This window comes from Mus musculus, chromosome 2 (assembly GCF_000001635.26).
Source record: "Mus musculus strain C57BL/6J chromosome 2, GRCm38.p6 C57BL/6J".
NCBI classification, from domain to species: Eukaryota; Metazoa; Chordata; class Mammalia; order Rodentia; family Muridae; genus Mus; species Mus musculus.
In genome coordinates, this window is record NC_000068.7 from 29,698,866 (window position 1) to 29,721,888 (window position 23,023).

A 23,023-nucleotide genomic window follows, 5' to 3' on the forward strand; every position below is an offset into this window, starting at 1 on the left:
TGAAAGAGGCATGTTAGGGGTTGTGCAGATTACCCCGCGTAGGAAATGTGTGGACACAAATGTGGGTCTTAGAAGCCCTGCCTCTTGCTAAAGGTACAGTGGTGTCATCCCCTCCCCCTTCTCCCTCACAGGAGCTAGTGAGGCTAACCATTGAGAAGCAGGGGCGGCCATCGCCAACAAGCCCAGTGAAGCCCAGTTCCCCAGCCAGCAAGCCTGATGGGTAAGTCTAAGCAGACTCTGGTTCCAGTGGCACTGAGCCCACACTTGACAAGAGGGAGCCAGGCAAACAGTGAGAGCATGAGAGGCTGTGGGCAGCCCTGGCCCCCTTTGCAGTGGTAAGTTCTGGTGAGTGTATTTCACTAAGCTTCAGAGTGCTGTCTTGCACTTGACAAGCTCATCTGGACAAGAGTGTATGGAAGGAGGTGGGTCTCAGACCCCACTCCCACCCCAGTTAGGTTCTGCCCCAGGCAACATCACTGCACCATAAACTCCCAAGGGCTTGGCTGAGAGGTTGGGGGAGACTTGGATTTTTCAGTAGTTCAGCTAACAGGAGGCCAGCCCAGTGTTCCTCAGTAAACTGAGGGATGGCCTTGTGGACAGCCTTACTATTTTGCATTAATTTCAAGGACTGGCCCGTGTTAAATATGTATCACATTTTAGAGCATCCTGGTAGCTGGTCAGTGATGAAACGCCATGGGAACCCCAAGACTGTGCATGGGGCTCCTCCTCAGCCCCATCATTCCCTTAGCCCCACCCCCATCCCCCAGGAGCCACATCCACTCTGACTACGCGTGATCCCTAGTTCTTTCCATTTCTCTAGCCAGCCTGAGCTCCCTCTGACAGACCGAGAAATGGAGATTCTGAACAAGACGACAAGTGTGTCACCATCTGCTGAACTGCTCCCAGACTCCACCAGTGAAGAGGTCGCACCCCCCAAGCCCCCTTTACCTGGCATCCGGGTGGTTGATAACAGGTAATTCTAAACTCTTTTGACCCTATTTATGACCTAATGTGGGGAGTGGGTGGTAGAATGAGCTGAAGGATAACTGTGCCTGGGCTTGGCACTGTTAAAAAGAATGTCTCTGAGAGTGGCCAGGCTCTGGCCCTGGGCCCTCTATCCAGTGAAACCAATCATGATTTCACTATGGAAGGAAAAGAATCTGTTTTGGTTCTGGTCTTTGGGCATTGATAGAGTGATTGGCAAGAGGAGAACAGGAGGCAGTTAAAGTATGAAAATTAAGTGTGGAAAAAGAACTTCATTCATGTCTAAAGCACGCTTGTTTGTGATGTAAATTTGCCTGGATTTTCTGTCTCTTCTAGTCCACCAGCATTACCACCCAAGAAAAGGCAGTCTGCTCCATCCCCCACTCGGGTGGCTGTGGTAGCCCCAATGAGTCGGGCTACCAGTGGCTCCAGTTTGCCTGTTGGAATCAATAGGCAGGTAATGAAGTCCTGGTTCTGTTGGGCGACTAGAAATGGAGTTTTTTGAGGCTTGTGTCCGAGTGCTGGAAGTCGCCTGTAGTCTTTACACCCACTATTACTCACATCTAGAGACTTGTGGGAGAGCAAACCATAGCCATCCCTCTTCCCTCCATGACATGGGCATCTCCCAAGGGCATCCCTGTTGAAACACTCACACTCCTCCCGGTTCCTTTCCTGTCGGATCCGATCCTACACTGGCATCAGAAACGGCCTCGGAGCTAGGCAGGCTTTCCTCTGAGCTAGTGAGCATGTCAGTTGCTTGTCCCTGGTCTCTGCTGTCTTTCCAAGGATGACTGAAGTTCCTTTCCATTCCTTCCAAGGACTTTGATGTTGAATGTTACACCCAGAGGCGCCTGTCAGGAGGCAGCCGCTCCTGCGGTGGTGAGTCTCCTCGCCTGTCCCCCTGCAGCAGCACAGGCAAGCTCAGCCGCTCAGACGAGCAGCTGTCCTCCCTGGACAGGGATAGTGGGCAGTGCTCACGGAACACAAGCTGTGAAACACTAGGTAAGCCATCACAACCCTCCTCGTCCCTGGGTGGGGTCCTTTGATTCTGGGACCAAGTCAGCTGATACCCAGGCATTAGTTGGATGTCCTTAGTCAAATTCTTTAAAATCCAGCCTCAGTCTGCTCATCTACAAAATGAAGATGGTGTCTGCTGTCTGCTGAGGAAGAGTCTGGATGTGTGTGTGTGTGTGTGTGTGTGTGTGTGTGTGTGTGTGTGTGTAACAGTGTAAAGTTACACAGCAGATGCTCAGGCAGTTATCTCCTTACAGGCAGCCTGGCAGTGTTCAGCTAACTCATCCAGTGCACATATGGCTTTCTCTGAAGGAGGGAGCTCCTGAAGGTATTGACAGAGGTTGAAAGCATTGAGCAGCCTCCTATCCTTATCAGGCACCATTGACCAAGGTCAGCAGGACCATTTGCCAGGAGCTTGCTGGTACCAACCAGTTTGTGTCCTAGAAATTAGATCCTTTTCCCTTCTGAGAAGGTGTCCTAAGCACAAAGGAAAGATTGTCAGCAGGCTCCTGTCCAAGGAGGCTAACCTACAAAGAATTAAGTGGTGATAAGATGGAGACACTGCTAGGAGCCACTAGTGGCAACCAGATGACCGACTGAGGAGACATTGCTCTGATGGGGTAGCCTAGAGCTAGTGAAAATCACTTCCGTATGCTGGTGCATGGACCACAGGTGGTCATGCTGCTTTCTCAGCATGGTCAAAACGGATGGGAAAGGTAGCACCTGCTTGTAAGCCCTGCCCTTGGGAGGCGGAGGCAGGGCTCGTGTGCTCCAGGCCAGCCTGCTCTACAGAGAATTTCAAGCCAGCCAGGACTACATAGTGAGGCCATATTTCAAAAACAAACAAAAAATCGGGAATAAGATTCTAGAGAAAAAAGAACTTTTCAAGAAAATGCATCAAAATGTAAACTGTGATGGTCATATCTTGAGTTTTAATTTTCATGATCATTTGCCATCTTTTGTCTTGTACCTTTTATTTTTTTAAGTAACCAGGTTGTAAAATGTAGGAAAATGCTAAGGCTATAGCTTGGTGGTAGAATGCATGTACAAAGCCTTGGGTTCTATCTTAGAACTACCACCAAAAAAGAGAGAGAGAGTCAGAGTGTGTGTGTGTGTGTGTGTGTGTGTGTGTGTGAATCAAAGTACAAGGGCAGAGGCCAGTATAGCCATCTCGCCACCTCCAGATAAAGACTAGTTAATAGTTAAGGAGAAGCCCATTGGAGAGACCAAGCATAAAGCATGTCTTGTGTGAGGGAGATGGAGCGGAGCCTCTGGGTGACGCGTTAGCTGGATGATGCGGCTCATGGGTGTGTCCTGTGTGCTTTGCAGATCACTACGACCCCGACTATGAATTCCTCCAGCAAGATCTCTCCAATGCAGACCAGATCCCTCCACAGGCAGCCTGTAACCTCAGCCCTCTGCCGGAGTCCCTGGGGGAATCTGGGCCTCCATTTCTTGGCCACCCTTTCCAGCTGCCTTTGGGCAGCTGTCTGCAGCAGGAGGGACAGCAGACAGACACTCCACCTGCCCTTCCGGAGAAGAAGCGTAGGAGCGCAGTCTCCCAGACCACGGACAGCTCTGGCTGCAGGGTGTCCTATGAGCGACACCCCTCACAGTATGACAACATCTCAGAGGGTGACCTGCAGAACCCAGTCCCAGTCCAGCCTGTGCCCTACCCACCCTTTGCTGCTGTCCTGCCCTTTCAGCAGGGAGCTTCCTCTGCCTCTGCTGAGTTTGTGGGTGATTTCAGTGTTCCTGAGTTGGCGGGTGACACAGAGAAGCCACCTCCTCTACCAGAGAAGAAGAACAAGCACAGTAAGTTCTCTGCGCTCTCTGTGAGCACACTGTGACCCTCAACAGTGCTGTACTCTGCTTAGCCCACATATGACACCAAAATCAATCCCATGACCTTTCTTTGATATAGAGCAGGCTCCTAGGTGCACATGTAGTCGTGTCCAGGGGCCCAATACTATTATTACTCATGGTCCTCGAAAGTCTAATTATAATAGTTCACCTCTCCTCTGAAGTCATTAAAATCGCAGGTCTGATGCTCCTCTCTAAATGTAACCCATTTCCTGAACACAAAGTAGCAAAGGCAACTGACTGTCACGGCATACAGACCCAAACGGTGGCAAAGGCACCAAGTGTCACGGCGCACAGAGCAGCGCTGCCATAGCATGCACATGAAATAGAACTTTGTGTATGACCAGAGCCTGTCTAGCTGTCAGAGGGATGTCCGAGTGAGGACAGGGTGCTCACAGTGACCTAGATCAGAGCTTGCGGGCTGGAGGGCTGAGGTCAACTCTTGGACTAGATGTTTTAATAGATAGATGTTATTAGGCTGGGTGGATCTGGAAGGTGGAATGTTTGTATTTTGGACAATTTCCCTGTAAGTTTGCCAGAGCATTACTAAGTAACATTCTGGACATTCCATCTTTGTCTTCCCTCCCCAACTGCTCCACATGGGAACTTGCAGACCACACTGCCCCACCCTCTCCCTCACCTCACTAACACTGTTCTCAGATTTCCCCTGGCAATCCAGATGTCACCATTTTGATATGTGTGGCCACATCAGCCACACAGCCCAACTGTCCCCTTACCTTGGTACAAATCCAGCAAGGATACCTAAAACTAAATATTGCACTTCAATACCCTAATAAGGACTTCTTAAAGAAGACTTCCAAAAGAAGGCCTGCCTCATTACACACAGCAGAGCTATCCCAGGACCAGAGCAGCCTAGTTTGTAACCACACCCCCGACTCCCAAGATGTCTCTTGCTTTGTGATGGCCTTGCTGGGGTGTCCCCACCTAGAGGGGGCTGGTCTACAAACTAATGATGTCATCCCATGTGTCCTGTAAGATGGCACATTACAGATCAAGTTCTGCGGAAAGAACACTCAGCAGTTGGGAACAGGTCTTTCTGGGCTTCTCCACACCCCGTAGCCCCCAATACCGAACACTATTAATGTCGGGGACCACCTGCTTTCTTATCAAGAGTCCCATGGACTAGGGTGTAGAACAGGATTCTGTCTATCAAACTCTACCAGATGAGTGGTAACGCCTCCTGCTTGCTCCTTAGAACAAGTGTGGCCCAGAGCCCTCAAGCAGAGTCTGCAGAGAAGGTAATGGCAGACAGGGAGAGCAAGGCCATTGCTTCTGTTGCTCTCGAGTCTCGAGTGGCTGAAGTGGGTTTTGTGGCAGGAGAAGCAACTGAAGCTCTGTCCTGCTGTGGCTAGAGGACCGCCCCTTGCAGATTCCTTAGGCCAGCCAAGGGTCCAAGGTGATGGCTCTGAGCAGAAGCTTATATAGTTAGTTTTCCAGGCCAGGCCTCAGCAGCAGGTGAGGGGCAGTATGGGTTTGTATAGGTTTAAGCCTGGCCAGCTCTGAGTACGCCCAAGCCCAGAAGGAAGCTTTGCCTTCTGTCCTTAAGACCTACTATGTTTTCAACAAAGATCTTCCTTCCCTCCCCCACCCCCAATGAAGGGGTCATTTCTCTATGTTCAGTGAAAGAGCCCCAAACCTGAAGCACCCCGAGCTCAGTCCTGGTCCAGAGTCTGCCCTGCACTCCCTGAGGGGACCACGGGAGAGCCGGCGGGAAGCTACACGGAAGTGCTTTGGAAGAAAGGAGGAGTGAATGTCAGCCCTTGTACTTGGCACCTCTAAAGCAAGTTCATACGTGGCAGTTCTGATGTCATAGTATGTCCTCACTAAGGGGTGCCCCAGCATGACTTCTTGTTAAGAGTAGCCCATGGGAGTACCTGAACACTCTAGGGTACTTATAGTCCCAGAGCCCATGTCTGAAGAAGTGTATGCAGCCAAGCATCCCAGGTTCGCTGGCTGCTCTGAGTGACTCTGAGCATCTGAGTCACTGCCCAATGTGGAAAAGTCCTGGGAGGGTGAAGCTCACTGCTGTGCTTCTGTGTGTAGCTGGCAGGTCTCTACCAGGTTTAGAGGTTCTAAAGGCCTGGGGCGACCAGCTTGAGGGGACAGCAGGTAGAGAAGGTTGCTTGACCCTTCTAGAAAGCCAGTGCTGGGGCTAGGTCACCCCTAGACTGTGACTGAGCAGGGATACAGCAGTATTACTGAGGGGCGTTGAGAGTACTTCTCTTCCATGGTCAGCTGTGGGAGCACAGCCATGTTCTGTCAGTGCCCAGCAGAGCCAGCAAGTTCTGTATTCTGTGAAGTAAACATGGCCTCCTTCCTTTCAGCAAAACCACCAGGAGGACCTTCCAAAAGAGAGTACCTTTGCCAACACTCTAGGCCTCACATGGGGCCCCAGGGAGAAGGGCACTCTCTGCCTCAGGCTGGCTTCCTCTGCCTTCTAACTATAGGCTCCTGGCACTTGGGGTATATAACCTAAGGAGACAGTTTCTGCCTGGAAGATGCTGAAGGTTGCTCTTCCTGTGTCTGTCACACACTGACATAGATCCTTTAGTCCTAAGCCCAGGCTCCTTCACGGCTGTCATTTTTGCTCTTTCTATGAGTGAATTGATATTCAGTCCTAACTAAGTGTGCAAGGGCCAACGCTGTGCTCTCTACCAGCCAGCCCTTCCTTCCATGTATGTAGGGAGGTTCCAGTGCCTAGGGTAGGGATAGATGGAAGGCCAGCCTTGATTTCCCTCTGCTCTCAGGACGGCAGTCACACCCCTAGGCATAGTACTCCAGAACCCTCTAGCTCTGTGGACAGTGAGGCCCAGGGAACACTACACTGACCACCACAGGAGGGAGGCTGCTGGCCCTGCACCTGCTGTGGGAAAAGTGCCTGCAGGGATGAGGCCATGACATGTGGCAGCTGAGCTTTGATCCTCAGGCTTCTCAACTACCCAGGCACAGGAGGACCTTGCTGTCATTGGCTGCCACCCTGCTGAGGCAAGGAGGCTGACCTGCCAGGCAGACAGGTTGTGACAGGCAGCTTGGCTGGGAGATAGCAGCTTAGCCTCCACATGGAAGGGAATGGAGCAAGGGTGGAGCAGATGTATCAGTTGGCATTTGTTACTTTCTCCCTTCCGCTCTGTTCCTCGTGCTGGCCTGGCCTGTGCTCACAGATAGAGACAGTGAGCTAACAGGTCCCTGGAGGTCCTTGCTGGGAATGGGTTTGTTCCGCAGATGTTTGTGGAATCAGACATAGGTCCTGCTCTGCTAGCGCTTCAGCCCTTACCACGAAAGCAGTAGTGACTCCTGCTCCATCTGTTTTTAAGGCCCTGTTCCACATCACTGTCTCCCACTACAACTCCCTTAGATTCCTGCCATCACTGAACAGACTTAGAGTCATTTCAAGCTAATGTGCGATGTGGGTCAGGCCCACAGAACTCCCAAGTAGAGCCCTGCTATGGGTAGTTCCCGGTGCTCAGAACAGAGCCTGCTGCAGGCAGCCTCTCTGGAACGCAGAGAATCAGCCTTCCTCCCTGATTCTGTGCATGCTGTGCTCTTCCCACCCTTTCTACTTTCCCATCTTGGGCCTTTGTGTCACCCGTGGGCTAGGGTAAAGGTCCTGGCCCATCCTCGTGTCATCCTTTCATAGTCTAAAGCAGCACCACAGCCACCACACTTGTGCTTTCTCTGTGGCGCTACACCACCATGTGTGGGGGTATGTGTGTATTCTGTTGACCCAATGAGAGCATGAACCCTGTAAGGCAGAGGATCCACCTCGCTGGTCCTGTGCACTTCCAGCATCTGTGCCCCTGCCTACATGTACAGTACCACCTCCTCAGCAAACAATGAGGAGAGGCCACAGACTGCTAGATACAAACTGTAGGAAGAGACAAGGAATCGTGTGAGAAGGCTGTGGATGGGGAGCCCCAGGCATAGTAGATCAAAGGACTTGGGAAAATCAGGAGCCCTATGTTTGTTCATTATTTGGTCCAAGATAATACAGACAAGGCTAAGCCCAAGGGCAGCCCGAAGCTGAGCAGTCCTGCAGAGCCTCCGGTGTTGCTGAGTGGGGAAATCCCCAACACCTGTGCAGGAAGGGTGCAAAGTGCCCCTGTACTTTCTTTAACAGAACCTTATATTTGTAGAGCCGTTTTAGGCTCACAACAACATTGAATGGAAAGTACAGAAATTTCCCATACTCCGAACTTCCCCCAATGTCAATAGCCCTGGCAGAGAGGGATAGCAGTTACAGTGGAAGAGCGTGACAGTCATCACGTCCAGAGCCCACCATGCACTGGAGGGTTCTGTAAGTGTCACCAGCTGGGTGATGGCATGTGTCCACCTTTGTAGTAGCACCCAGAGTAACATTCCTGCTCCTCGGGGGCCCCAAGAACACGAGAGCTGGTGGGGACAGCTCTGTGGGCCCCACACTGGTGAGATCAGCAGCCCCCTCTGTCCACAGTGCTGGCCTACATGCAACTGCTGGAGGACTACTCAGAGCCACAGCCCTCCATGTTCTACCAGACACCGCAGAGTGAGCACATCTACCAGCAGAAGAACAAGATGCTCATGGAGGTGTACGGCTTCAGCGAGTCCTTCTGCGGTAGTGATTCCACGCAGGAGCTGGCCCCTCCACCCGCTCTGCCCCCCAAGCAACGGCAGCTGGTAAGCAGTTCCCCATCTGTGTCCTTGGCACTGCTGCAGGTGACCAGAGCTTCCAGTCCTAACAGGCTTCCAAGAATTTGCGTGGTCCTTGCGGGGCCAGGTTGAACCTGCTTTTATCCGTGGTGGAACCCTAGACTTAGGTGTGTTCAAGTCATTGTGTCCTATGTAGTACCTCTACTTCCTTTCCAGATACTCACCATCAGCTTGTCCCTCACACTGCCATCTTCCCACCCTGGGGACAAAGGGCCTCCTGCAGTAACTGTCCTGTGTAACTGGGACAGACTTGCGCTCAGAATGTTTGATTTCCCTGCTGACAATCTCGTATGCCTTCCCTTTCTTCCTTGGCTCTAACATAGGCCTCATAGACAGGAGGGACTCAATCAAAGCACAGAGCGCTGTCTGTGTGCAGCCATCTGTGAACTTGACTTCCATAATGGGCCTAACTGTATGGAGTGACTTCTATCCCATCCCTGGCCAGCGATGGCCCCATGGGAACAAATTCCACTGAAGCAGGATAGGTTTAGACAGAGCCACTTTGTGCTGTAAACCCAGCAGTGGCCATTGTGTGCCTCTGCCATAGATCCTGCACAGTTGTTCCGCTCACCAGGGGGCGGCAGAGCACTGAGCCTGCCAGTGCTCCCAACCTGCAGAATATGTTGGGTGGGTTCAAGTTCAGAGTCTCTGGGCCAGCCAAACTCTGCAGAGGGGAGATCTTAACCTTTGCAGAGCTGTGTGGGCTGCTTTGCTACCTGGCAAGAAAAGAGACGTGTGTGTTGACCTAAGCCTTTTTCTGTGAATTGTGAAGTGAGCCCTACTTACCTTGTAGTACCTGGGGCTTAGTACCTCAGGCTTCTGAGCCGTTCAGCCTTGTAGGCCATAGCCAGCTAGCTAAGTAGACATTTACTTCTGCCAAGAAGCTCTCAACTGACTGAGACAGCCTCTCCTAGAGATGAAAATCTGGGGAATCTGGGTCCCAGCCCTGTCCATGGTGCTACATGGGAACTAAACCACCTAGGTTGTTTCCCAAAAGGTCATCTGCATGGGAATAGAAATGCTGATTTAAGCTGGGCGTGGTGGCACATGCCTTTAATCCCAGCACTCAGGAGGCAGAGGCAGGTGGATTTCTGAGTTCGAGGCCAGCCTGGTCTACAAAGTGAGTTCTATGACAGCCAGGGCTACACAGAGAAACCCTGTCTCGAAGAAAAAAAAGAAGAAGAAATGCTGACTTAAGGGACCACTGCTGGCCATGCCTTCCTGAGGTTGTTCCTCCATGACCTGTGGGTTTCCCTAGGCATCTCTATAGTGAGAAGTCCGTAGATTATGAGCAGCTGGAGACAGATTCCTCACACAAATGTGGAACAGAATCACTCCAAGCATGTAACATGAGACAGCCTATCCCACCATGCAGCAGGGTAGGGAGAGAACAGCCAGTTCGGGACCTCCCCAGACAGATTCAGGTACACACTGTCCTCCCCACGGTTCCTGATATTCCCCACTGTTCTTTTTTTTTTTTTTTTTTTTTTTTAAGATTTATTTATTTATTATATGTAAGTACACTGTAGTTGTCTTCAGATACACCAGAAGAGGGCACCAGATCTCATTACGGGTGGTTGTGAGCCACCATGTGGTTGCTGGGATTTGAACTTCAGACCTTCGGAAGAGCAGTCGGGTGCCCTTACCCACTGAGCCATCTCACCAGCCCCCCACTGTTCTTAAAGAGAGACTAGGAACTAGAAGAACTTATCACTAGCCCACAGCTATCCAAAGACCTAGAAATCAAGCCCAGCTCCAGATGAGCCCTGACCAACCACAGAACAAGCTATGCTAATTGCTAGTTGAATCTTGTCTCCAGTTCACACATGTAGGAGCTGTGCACACCTTACACACAAGGGTGATAATAGCAATTACACTTCTTCACATACAGTAATTATGCATGGCACTTGATTTAATCCTCTCCCAATACACACACAGTGCTAGAGTTCTCCACAGTTTCCAGGATCCCGACCACCAAGCTCTCTAAGAAATGCTCAGGGCCAGTAGGTGTTCTCTAATGGTGCCTAAATTCAACCACAAGGGTCTTGAGCCTGGGGTCTGAGCTCTGAATCCAGAGAGACCACATAGGTCTACCCAGCTCTGAAGTGCTCAGGGTGGGCTAGAGAGATGGCTCAGTGTTTAAGAGTACTGACTGCTTTTCCAAAGGTCCTGAGTTCAAATCCCAGCAACCACATGGTGGCTCACAACCATCCATAATGGTGGCCCTCTTCTAATATATCTGAAGACAGCTACAGTATACTTACATATAATAATAAATAAATCTTTAGCCGGGCGGTGGTGGCACATGCCTTTAATCCTAGCACTTGGGAGGCAGAGGCAGGCAGATTTCTGAGTTCAAGGCTAGCCTGGTCTACAGAGTGAGTTTCAGGACAGCCAGGGCTACACAGAGAAACCCTGTCTCGAAAAAATAAAAACAAAAACAAAACAAAAACAAGTCTTTAAAAAAAAAAAAAAAAAAGAGCTCAGGGTCAGGTCAGTCTGTGTGACTTGAGCCCACTTGTCCTCTGAAGGTTGGCATTGCAATCTGCAGTAAGACGGAATAGCAGGGCCTCTCATTTAGTCAGCCTTTGGTGGAGCCAGGCAGCCATCTCTCGGGGGACACCCCTCCGCAGTATTAGTTAGTCCACATCTATACTGCCTGTGCTGACCATTCTCTGCTTTCTCCTCCTCCCTGCCTTCTATTTTGCCCTCCGCCCAGCAGGCCTCCTATGCTGCTTCTTCCTTCTCTGTCTCCTACTGTGTCCAGCAAACTAAAGTGGCCTTCACCCCCGAGGACGGCAGTGCCGCTCAGGGCCTCAGTGTATCCGTGTCTAACTCCTTTCTCAACCGGCACGGCAGCTTGCCTGTGCCCTCGGTGAGTCTCCCCTGCTCTTCCTCACTTGGAAACTCGTGAAGTTAGTGCTTGAAGCCTGTGTTCCTGGATGCTGCTGCTGCTGCCTGTCACCAGTGCTGTCCTTCCACAGACCCTGTGTGCCTGCTGCGGAAGGGATCAGAGTACTTGCTTCCCTGGGCCTTGGGGGCTGTGGTTAGGGGTCCGGGAGTGAGGTGTGGGCTGCTCTGTCTGGAGCATGACACTGGCACGGAGCACAGCCACTTCTGCTGTTGTGTTCTGCTCTCCCAGGGGCCTGTGTCTGCACTTAAAAGGGGACAACCCTTTCAGCAAAATCTTGCTAGTATATGCAATGGTGTCAGCGTTTGGAAGCTGATCATGGGATGGATCTCTGGATATGGCAATCACTAGATGGTCCATCCTTTCGTCACACTTCCAAATTTTGTCACTGTAACTCCTTCCATGGGTGTTTTGTTTCCTATTCTAAGAAGGAGCAAAGTGTCCACACTGTGGTCTTCGTTCTCTTGAGTTTAATGTGTTTAGCAAATTGTATCTTATATCTTGGGTATCCTAAGTTTCTGGGCTAATATCCACCCATTATGGGTGGGTGGGTATGGGGGACTTTTGCTATAGCATTGGAAATGTAAATGAGCTAAATACCTAATAAAAAATGGAAAAAAAAAGGGGGGGGGGACAACCCTTATCTAGGAAGCAGGACAGAGAGGAGCAGGTAACCCGATGGGGCTGGGTGGTGGTTGGGTGCTTTTGCTTACCCCACAGCCCCGAGGCCCTGTGGCTTAAAGCAGTAGCCCTTTGTTTGTGCTCGGGACTCAAGTTAGGAGGATGGTATATGAATCTGCCCAGGCAAGCATCTTTGGGAGCTAGGACAGTTGGGCTATTTTGTCACCAGTGTCAGGCTGGTCTAGGTTTGTTGTTGTAGCAGCTGGCAGGCAACAAATGGAAAAGTGTCAGGTGTCCTGACTCAGGGTCAACGTGACAGCCACTCAGTGGGACCACAAGGATCACTGTTTGGGGGGGGGGGGAACCCTGCTCCTGAGGGGAGGACTGCCTGCCACTGACACAGGACAATGGAGAGGGCTACATCAGTCTGTAGACAGCTCAGTAGTGACACAAAAGGAGGCCTGGCTTTCTGGACTCTGCATTTGCCCCAGAGCCAAAGCAGCCACCTTTATTCCTGTGATCCCAACTGAGGCCCAGAGGGAAAAGAATGGAGCCAAGTTCACTCCCTGGAAGCAGCTCGGGCTCAGGTACTGACTTCTCCCTGGGCCTCGGAGTCTTCTTGAGGTCACAGTGTGATTGAGGGAATTGAATCAAGCCATGGGAAGGAAGCACCATATGCGTGGGAAGCAGAGAAGCTGGCACTGCACTGCTGCTTCTCCTGTGCTCGGGAGCGTGGCACTGACTTCAGCCACCCGGGAAAGGCTTGGGTAGGGGACCAGCTTGGCACTTGTCTGATGTCCACCTTTGTCTAGGGTTTGCAGTTCAGTGCCCAGGACCTTCAGGAGAACCTTGTAAGGGTGGAGCCTCCCTTCTCGTGGCTCTCCGCAGTGCTGGGTATATGGGACAGTCTGAGTCACCTCTGCCCTACCACACAGATCACCTCTTCCCCAGAAGGCACCTCTAGCAAGCTCCCTCCACGGACCTTGCAAAGCTTGGTTTCAGGCAGTCCTGGTCCTTGACTGTTAATACACACAAACACACACACCCCTAGGAATTTCTCCTCATTCCTTCTGAGCTGTTAGCAGAGGACTGTGGATGAACTGGGCTGTATGCTATAGAATTGCAGACAAGGGCGTTTCCTTAGGTTTGGGTCTGAGTGTGTCACTTCTGTGGAATGTTGAGGCATCTTACGTTTGTGACTCTGTATTCTTAGCTCCAGCTCCAGGAAAGAATCCCTGCTAAAAGGATAGGATATTTCAGTGAAAGGAAAGAGTCTCCGGAACCGTGCTTGCAGTGTGTGTCAGCTGATAGGTCGAACCCCATGCCGTGATTTAGTGTCTTGCCAGCTCTACACAGTCTCTGGGTAATTCTAAGAGGAGCTTAGACATGGGATTCCACAGTGCGATCAGAATAGGAGTGGGTTAGCTGTAAGGATGAAAAGGGAGGATCACATACAATCAGTAGGGACAGTCAGATAAGCTGAGGGACTGGCTAAAGCAAGGTGTGAGTGACACCCCGAGCTACTCGAGCCTTCGGATGCTGTACCAGGCACTTCTTCCTGTTCTTTCCAGGTTCTGCCGCCCTGTGGGCTGCTTGGGGTGTCTTCATTATCGCCCAGTTCTGGAACTGCACCTCTTTCCTCCCAGCTCCCCACACCTGTGTCCCAGCTGTCCTGAACAATATGAGTTGGGTCGATATGTACACTGCCCTTGAGCAGTAGTGACAGCATCCAGACTCTTGATGGTCACAAGGGTGGTCACTCCCTGTGTATACTGTGGAGTGGGCGGTAGAGAACCGCCTCTCCCATCCCCTAGAGTGTCCTGGGCAGCCTTTCTTTACTAGCACCCATTCCACCCATTCCAAATGCTGCCACCAAGAGACCTGTTGGGATGCTGGATAAGCAAAATAGCTAGCTGATTCCACTTTTAGAGGGTATGTTTAAGTGCCTGTAACGATGCTTATGACTTAAAACAAAAATCTTTGAAATATGAAAGCTAAATGTAGCCTGGTTGTGGTAATGTTCGCCTTTAATCCTAGTATTCCAGAGGAAAAGGCAGGTAGCTCTCTATGAGCTCAAGCCAGCATGGTCTGCAGAGCAAGTTCTAGGACACCCGGGGCTGGCTACACAGAGAAACCCTGTCTTGAATCCCTCACCCACCCACCCCTACCAAAAAAAGAAAGCTAAGTGTCCATCGCCATGGACCCCAGTGTTTGAAAAGGGCTGTACAGCAGCTGCTATCTCGTTCTGGGCCCAGACAATCCTTTCTTTCTCTGAGCTGCTAGATCCAGGCTTTGAGGCATCACACATGTGCCCTTCAGAAGACCTAGGTCTCATATAAACATTTGGCTTCTGTGCTGTGGCCAGAAATGCAGCCGGAGCCTCCTCCTGAGATTTAGGACTGGCCCTTAATTCCACCAGTGTGCCCATGTCTCTCCTGGCCATGAGCTATCTCTGAAAATTCACTCAAAAGCTACCACAGATACCATGGGCATACCACCTCTAAAAACCAAGCCTGAACCAAAGGCGAGAGAGAGTAGGGTAGTAGGGTGGGCAGGAGGATGAAGACAGGCTCAGGCAGCTTGGCTTTGCTCCAGTCACCTTCACTCAGTCCATGCCATCTTGGCCTAAGCAAAGCCAGATCACACACAGGAGAGGAAGGGATGTGGGGTGTGGTGGGGGGGTAAAGCCCTGTAGGCCAGGGCCAGAGAGGTGTTGCTCAGGGCCACTTCCTTGTTTCCTGGGCTTGCCTGAATTCCTGGGTTTCCATGAAAGATTCCCTGCATTGTTAGCATCAGGAGGGTTTCCCTTATGGGGGAGGAAGTACCTGTTCTGTGAAAAGCCACTTTATAGACCGCTGTCTCCTGCCTGGACTTTGCCAGCACATGTCCCAGGTCCCTAGCTACTTTTTTTTTTTTTTTTTTTTTGGTTTTTCGAGACAGGGTTTCTCTGTGTAGCCCTGACTGTCCTGGAACTCACTTTGTAGACCAGGCTGGCCTCGAACTCAGAAATCCACCTGCCTCTGCCTCCTGAGTGCTGGGATTAAAGTCGTGCACCACCAGCGCCTGGCTTCCTAGCTACTTTTATGCAGACCCTGAGTTCTAAGCCAGTGTGTAGCAGGTGGTGAGTGAATGTCCTCTCCTGACTGGCCTTACTGTTTGTTCTCTTCTGGTCTGTGTGTGGCTCCACAAACATCCTGTGTACCCCACGTTCATCATCTACACAGCCCCCGAGTCCTTGCACTGCAGCAAAGTCTTTCACCTGGAGCTGGGACAGTTCTCCCTCTGCTGCCTCTGTCATGCTCTGCTTTGCTCCACCAATGCCCTACTTCTGTGGTGAAATGTTCCATCCCTGCAGCACCAGGACAACACCCACATGGTCTTCTGCCGCTCCAGACAGCCCTTGAAATAAACCATGATAACTCACCGTATGCTTATGGAAAGCCCAGGCTGCTGCAGGCCTGCTCAGCTTGAGCGCACAGACAGACTGGACCCTGTACAGCAGCACCTCCCATGCTTCTCCCCCTGCAGAGAGCCCCAGTATATACATTTCCAGCTGAGGGAAGGCAGGGGCAGGACAAGGCTGCTTCACCATGCTGGAGACGACAAGGGGCCAGAAGTCAGTGTTCCTTGCCTTTGGGCCTTCACAAACTCTGCTTCAGAAATAGCCACACACACAGCCCACTAGAATTCTAGGCTTGCTGTTGTCCTCTGCCCATCAGGGCTCTGGGACCAGCCCAAGACACAAGAATATTGCTCTAGCACCCTGCTCCATCTGACACCAGAGTCCAGCTTCCAGGAAGGCCATGTGGTGACATAACCCCCAAGGGCACTGCTCCACAGGTGGCTCTTGCCTTTCTGCCCTTGTCATAGTGCCTGACACTTGTCCAGGACCTTTCTTACAAGTCTGTGATTGAGTATTTTTCCCACCCAGGATATGGAGACACCAAGGCAAAAAAGCGAAGTCATCTGCTCCTAGTGTCAAGCTTGAGCCGGGGATAGGCCCAGATCCATCATGAAGAGTACGTTAGGCTTATGAGCTATTATGTGGCCAGACAAATACTGAGATGCAGTGTAGCTGATCAGAACTGCCTCTAGGCTGGCCTTGCAGAAGTGACTCTCCAACAGGAACAAAGGCCTGTGACACAGGCATCTGCCTCTGAGTCTACCACTTGGCTTTGAAACCCTGCATTTGTCATTTGCAAAATGTAGTTCTTGTGATTAGCAGAAGAGCCTCAAGCAAGAGAGCTGCCCCTAGATAAGACAGCCCAAAAGTAGGCATTGGCAAATGGGATGAGGGGAGCAGGGGAAAGACAAGAGACAAAGGGGGAGTGAGAGCAGTGTTACCCAGGACCCTCCCTGCCCTACCCCCTGGGCATGGTCACATCCCACCCCAAAGGACCATAGCTGTCTCCCCAGGCAACCATTGGGAGCTTTAAAGCTTGACTACATACCTAGCCTGCTGCTGCCAGCCACCATGATAAAGGCTGGTACTCTGGTGCCAGGGCCAGTACTGAGCACAGCACCTAGGGAGAGTCCAAGTCATGAAAGTAACTTCCTGTGACTGTGTTTAGTGGCCTTTTGAAAAAGCAATGTGGTGGCTTATCCATATTTCCTTTTTTGTTTTGTTTTGTTTTGTTTGAGACAGGGTTTCTCTGTGTAGCCCTGGCTGCCAAGCAACTCATTCTGTAGACCAGACTGGCCTCAAACTCAAAAGATCCGCTTGTCTCTGCCTCTCAAGTGCTGGGAATAAAGGTGTGTGCCACCACCATCACCACTACCCAGCTCATATCCATATTCCTAAGAATATCCAAAACTTAGCCATCCTGAGGCTGTTCCATGCAGGGATGGCCTGTCTCTAGAGGCTTCCCTCACAGTCAACACACACCGTCCTCTTGCTGTCATCCACCTGGGAGCTGCAGGCTGGGTCAGATTCTCAGTACTGATGTGCAGGCCACCCCTCCCACCCTAGCAGCCTGGCCACCAGAGGAATGAAACAGAGTAGCTGAGAAATAAGCTGCCAAGACAGCACAGGCCCCATCCCCTGGCAACTCTATGCCAGCGTTAACAGAGAAAGTCAGTCTCACTGAAGCTTGGCCAACATCAGGCGGCTCTGCCTTTAATGAATTAGCTTCAAGCAAACAGAGGTTGCCTGTCAGTCTTCACTATCTTTTTTACTCCAAAAATGGGTTGTTCGTCCAGGCATATCTTTTCAGAAGAGCCAACTCTGTTTCCATCTTTCCTGCCTAACAGTTAGGGCTCTGCTCTCTGTATCCATCCCTCGCTTGCTCGACCAGCATCAGAATAGTGCTCTGCTGAGGACACCCCTCCCCCGAGTCAGATCAGGACAGACAGGGGAGGGCGTTTCTCAGATCCAAGTGTGATACAGGCCACCCCATCACAGGGTGTTAAGGAGGTGGGCCTCTGTTCCTTCAGTCAGAAAGATTGCAGCAGCACTTCCTGTCCGTGTAATGAGATGACCCACCACAGCACTCTGAGCATCACTGCCCCGGCCAGCCTCAGTGTCCCTGGCAGATCCCCTGCCTGACACTGGAACCAGTGCCTCTCTCCTGGTACTTACTCTGCCACCACTACCATCTTTCCCCAGAGTCCCCAACCCAAACAGCATCTCTCAGGCTATAAATACAAATTTTTGCTGCACAGGGATCTCAAAACCAAACCAAACACTCCCCAGATCCAAAAATAGACTGGAGGCTGCTTTGGGGCTGTGAGGTGACCATCTGTGCCCTTCTCCCAACCCCGGGGATGAGCGTGACCCTGGAGGGTCTGACAGCCAGGGCCTGTGGAAACAGCCACCCAGAGCAGCCCAGAGCAGCGGTGCTTTATGGTGATTGGAGAACCTTCCCCGGCTCCTCCCACCCTTGCAAAGGTACTTTTCAAGTTTGGCTCTTGTCCCAGCACGACTGCATAGCTGGAATGCCTGAGGAATCTAGGAGCAGGGGCTGGAAGGGAGGGGAACCCAGGCCCCTGTCCCAGACACACTGCTCCAGCCTCTTCCTGTCCATTGAGTCATCCCACTCACAGCTGAGCTGCTGTGGTACAGGCCTGGCAGTGGTCTGCACACCTTAATTAATAATAACATCAGACAATGTGTGACACCCGTCAGCCCAGCCTGAGCAACTTATCATCAAAGGATCCTCTCAAGAAATAAAACAGCAGCTGGAGAGGTGGCTCAGCAGTTAGAATACTTGTTGCTTTTGCAAAATACCTGGGTTGGAATCCCAATATCCACATGGTGGCTCACCACTGTCCATAGCTCCAGGGAATCCAACGCCCTCTCCTGGCCCTGCAGGCAAACACTCATACATATAAAATAAATCAAAAATAAACCAAAAAAAAAAAAGAAACTGTTTAAGATAAATATTTAAGTGAGTACATAAAACCAATATCCAGGTGTAGTGGTACACAGCTGCACTCATGAGACTGAGACAAGATTACAGGTTTGAGGCCAGACTGGCCTACATAGCCAGACCCTGTTTCAAAAGGAAAATTACACCACTGGTGGCTGACAAGATAGCTCAGTAGTAGCCAGGCATGGTGGCTCACACCTTTATTCTAGCACTTGGGAGGCAGAGGCAGGCAGATCTCTGTGAGTTCCAGACAGGCCTAGTGTGCATAGTGAGTTCCAGGCCATTGAAGACTGTATAGTGAGCTCCCCATCCCTCCACCTCAGAAAACAAGATGGCTCAGCAGATAAAGGTGCAAGGCTGACAACCTGATTTGCATCCCCAGGGCCCATGTGAGAAGGAGAAACCAGTTCCGACCTCCAAACACGCACAGTGGCAGCACACTCATACACACAGAGAAGTAAATGCATGCAGTTTTAAGTTCTTTTTTAAATTATGGTAAATTATTTTCTAAACATCTCTTGATCCAGCCAGTTGTGTTGCCTCCTGTGCAGAACCCCCCCCCCCCCGCTGTTACGGGGTAGAGAAGGACAGCTAGTGTGGGATATGGGCCCCTTGCAGTAGCCATGCTGAGCACTAGCAGGACACTGTTACACTGACGGCTACAACTATTCAATGAGAAAATGATTGTCCTTTTCACCCCATGGGCGTGGGCTGACTTTTGAGACAAGGTTTCCTGTATACCCCTGGTTGGCCTGAAACTCACTCTGTAGACCAGCTGATCCTGAAACACAGAGATCCACCTGCCTCTGCCTCCTGAGTACTGGGATTAAAGATGTATGCCACCATGCCCGGCACAATAAATGTATAACCCAGGCTAGCCTCAAACTAGTGATTTTCCTATCTCAACCTCCTTTAGTAAATCTTACTGCCATGTGCTACCACAACTAGCTCACTCCATTTTAAAGATGAAGACACTCATCCACAAGAACTTATTTGTCCAAAGTCACACAGATGGAACAGTAACAAGGTATAGATGCCTTGGATGGGGAAAGGGAAGTTGGGGGGATCTGCAGCCTGTGTTGAGGATCACAGCTGACCCAGATTCAGAGAGAATGAGACAGCTCTGCCGGCTAGGCACCACGGCACCCTACAACAGAGCCAGAAGCTGGACGGCATGGGGTCAGTACAGCCTGTGCTGGGTGGGCATTTCTGAGTCAAACCCTAACATCTCCAATTAGTTTAAAACTTCATTTCTCCTTCCTTTTTCTTATTTCCGTGGGTTCTGAAACTCCTGTACCACAGAAAAGTCCAGAGCACTTGAGTGAGCCGTGTGTATGTTTCAGTTGGCACCTGTGATGGGTACATGAAGACGACAGGAAGACCAAGTGTGCCTCCTCACTGTCCTTCCAGGCCCTGTGGTGGTTAGCAGTTTGCTGGCAAGCCTCCAGCAGGCATGATAGCATCAAACACCTCTCAGCTTGGGAACTTGGAGCGTTCTCCTTGGGCCTCAGAAGCTATGAAGACTTAGGGGCACCTCTTAGTCTGCCATCTGACGTTTCTATCAAATGAGAAGTAGAGGAGTCAAGCCTATGGCTCTGGGGTGACATCAGAAGGGGAAGGGAGATGCTGAAACTCCCCAAGTCATTGTTGGGCTCCTGCCCTTTTCTAAAAGGCCTGAGGTGCATCTGATATCTAAAGGGCGGTCTGTCTGTCTGTTAAGGGGTAAGCTAAAGTTGTCCAGAAGATCCAGATGAATAAAGGTGCCTTGGAGTTCAGTTCTGAGGCTCCTAAGACATGGGGTAGTAGAGGTTCGTTTGCACATGTGGTGATCAGCACAGAGAGTGGGAGGAAGTATAGCCTCCTTTCAGATAGTGCCATCAGCCTGCAGGTCCCTTTCTGAAAGCAGTATAGTCATGAAAGTCTGTAAGGGGTTGTCTGGCATTCTGGCATGACCAACAGCCCCCACTAGGAAAGACAGGACAACCAGGCCATGGTGGTGCACACCTTTAATCCCAGCACTTGGGAGGTAGAGGCAGGTGGATTTCTGAGTTCAAGGACAGCCTGGTCTACAGAGTGAGTTCCAGGACAGCCAAGGCTACACAGAGAACCCTATCTCAAAAAACAAAACCAAAAAAAGAAAAAAAGGAAAGATAGGACACACCAGCCATGCTGAGCCTCAGTTAACCTAACCACCTTTTCTCTTGTCTGTTTTCTCCTTCCCACATTCTTGTTTGTGTGTTTTCTGCCTGGGTTCTGTAGTACAAATCTGTGTTTAGGTCTTACTCCCAGGACTTCATGCCTCACCACCAAGCCTCCGTCCAACCTTTCCTTCCGCCTACCTCCTCTTCCTCTCCACATTTCCCACCTGTCCACACGTCCCAGAGCTCGGACTTAGCGGTGCCCACCGTAAGCAGTCCGCCTCCCAGCACCGTGGACGGGCCTCTCTCGTCTTCTCAGGACAGCAGCTTTCATGGGAACCCTGTCCGCCTTCCTTCCGAAACCTCTTTCACTGACTCGGTGAGAATTCAGCACACACATCTGTGCACGCTGGCCTGCAGGGTTTTAGAAAACGATGCTACTGCCCACAGAGGGCCTTGTCCTCCCTCCCTCGGCCCAGGCTGCTGCTGGGTTAAGGCTACTCAAGCATGAGTAGGTTGGCACCTAGGGGACTGCAGTTCTGATTGATCCACCTGTTTTCAGAACAGAAACCAAATCTTTTGTATAGGATTTCTATCACACTGGGAATTGGGCTAGTGACCATTTAGAACAGTAAATTGTCACAAAGATGAGATAGAGAACACTGTGAGCTTTCTGTTGTATGTCTGTGAAGAGGTGCAGACTCCTGTGGAGTGGAAGAAACAGAGGTAAGGTTTCTTGTAGGCCCATGCAGAGGCCCTGTGCTTCATCAGAACACAGGGAGGAACTACACTGCAGAGCAGAGGGGACAGATAGAGGGACAAAGAGGGTCCGTCTGACAGTTGGAGACATTTCCCACACCTTGTTGTCAAGTATGTTATTTCTTGTTCCCTGCCCTGGGGACCCCTGCCTCACTACAGGTTGGGGACCTCTGACCTCTGCAGACCCTTTTACAAACTGGGGACCCCCTACAGGCCCTGCTACGAGTGGAGCAGCTTTCTGGGAGTTTCTAGAATGTCTCTAAACACTTGGAAGAAGATCCAGCAGGAGACTTGGGCTGGGCTAGCCCAGGAGCAAGAGGTGTGAGGGCAGCTTTGCCCTCCGCACTGGGGAAAGCACTTCCCAGGGAGTGGGCCTGGCCCATTGTCTCTCCTCTCACCCTGTCTCCCCCAGAGTGAAAAGGCCAGCAGTGAGGAAGCTGGTGGGGATGAGTATGTCAGTCTGTACTCCTCTGGCCAGACCAGCGAGGAGCTGGCTCCCTGTCGAGGAGTAAGTAACCTCAGTGGGTGGCCTTGTGCATGGGCCGGCCACTGCCCCCTCAAGGTCACTTCCCTTGCAGCTGCTTCTATTGGCTGAGCCCCTAGAGGCCTGCTGGAAGCCAACCCATCCTATGGGAAAGGACATGGCTTCCAGGTAGAGGTCTGCCCTGCTTTTGCTTCAGTGAGTGTGGCATTTTTCAGAACCTGGCTGAATGAGTGTCCTAGAAACCACTGGACCCTGGCCCAGCCTAGCTGCTCCCTGGAATTTCTTCCCATTCTTCCCTCAATGCTGATCTCTTCTTCCAAGAGATGCTTTTACTCCTGCCCTTCAGTTCTTCCCAGCATGCCCTGCTGCCCTCAGCTAATCCCAAGGAAGTAGGGCAAGTGATGTGCGCCCTGCTGGATATCCACACTTGTCCCTCCTGTGAGCAGACTCCTTGCTGGATTATGGAGGTCCAGACTGTGGCCTCACAGTGCAAACCTTCTATTGAGCATGCAGCTTTTCCAAATTTGGCTTCAGGAAAACAGGGGAAAATTGTGAGACTTCAAAGGTCACTGTCCCATGAGACTGAATGAGAAGCTCTAGGAATGAGGTCGGGTCATCAAGGACAAGGAGCCAGTGCCCTGGAAAGCCCAGCCTGATCATGGTCATCCCATGAGTAATCACACCATAATTCCCTAGGGCTTTCAGATATCTATGTCCAGGCAACCACCCTCCTTAGACATCAGTACAACATCAGCTTCCCTCCAGTGGGATTTTGGTCCTGTTTGTGAGAGCTAAGCCAGTATCCCCAGCCACTGGTGACCTGTGTCACCAGCAGCCTCGAATTCAGGGACTCAATGCCCAGGCCCCACAGCCCTCTCTGCCCTGCAGTGCCAGCTCCACTGTGCTGTCCTTAGTGACAGTCCCTGGATTCACAAGGACTTTTTCTTCACCACCACCTTCTGGACAGCCCAAAAACATTGTAGAGTTGTGTTGTCAGTGGATATAGAGGCAGCAAGTCTGTCCAAGACGGCTCACATTTTTGAGTTTGGGCAGCTGGACTTCTAAACTAGACTGTCACTGATAAAGGGTTGTAATCCTGAAGACTGTAAGAAGTCAGGGAAGTTTGTATGTGGTGGTTAAAGATATAAGCTTTGGAAGCAGATAGCCTCCTCCT

The 23,023-nt window shown here is 51.2% G+C and overlaps 1 protein-coding gene across 20 annotated transcripts in view; it reads left to right on the forward strand.

Moving 5' to 3' along the window:
• Rapgef1 (Rap guanine nucleotide exchange factor (GEF) 1) overlaps positions 1-23,023 on the forward strand; it is a 120,645-nt gene that overhangs the window by 79,146 nt on the left and 18,476 nt on the right. For 5 of the 20 annotated variants that reach the window (XM_006497583.2, NM_001039086.1, XM_030246485.1 and 2 more), the window contains 9 exons: positions 132-220; positions 821-973; positions 1,321-1,441; positions 1,803-1,986; positions 3,328-3,813; positions 8,333-8,535; positions 11,288-11,443; positions 20,728-20,985; positions 21,778-21,873. In XM_006497583.2, coding sequence (XP_006497646.1) covers positions 132-220; positions 821-973; positions 1,321-1,441; positions 1,803-1,986; positions 3,328-3,813; positions 8,333-8,535; positions 11,288-11,443; positions 20,728-20,985; positions 21,778-21,873 — 1,746 coding nt within the window. The remainder of the gene's footprint in view (positions 1-131; positions 221-820; positions 974-1,320; positions 1,442-1,802; positions 1,987-3,327; positions 3,814-8,332; positions 8,536-11,287; positions 11,444-20,727; positions 20,986-21,777; positions 21,874-23,023) is intronic. The other 15 variants (NM_001362702.1, XM_030246483.1, XM_030246481.1 and 12 more) reach the window with 7 other exon arrangements.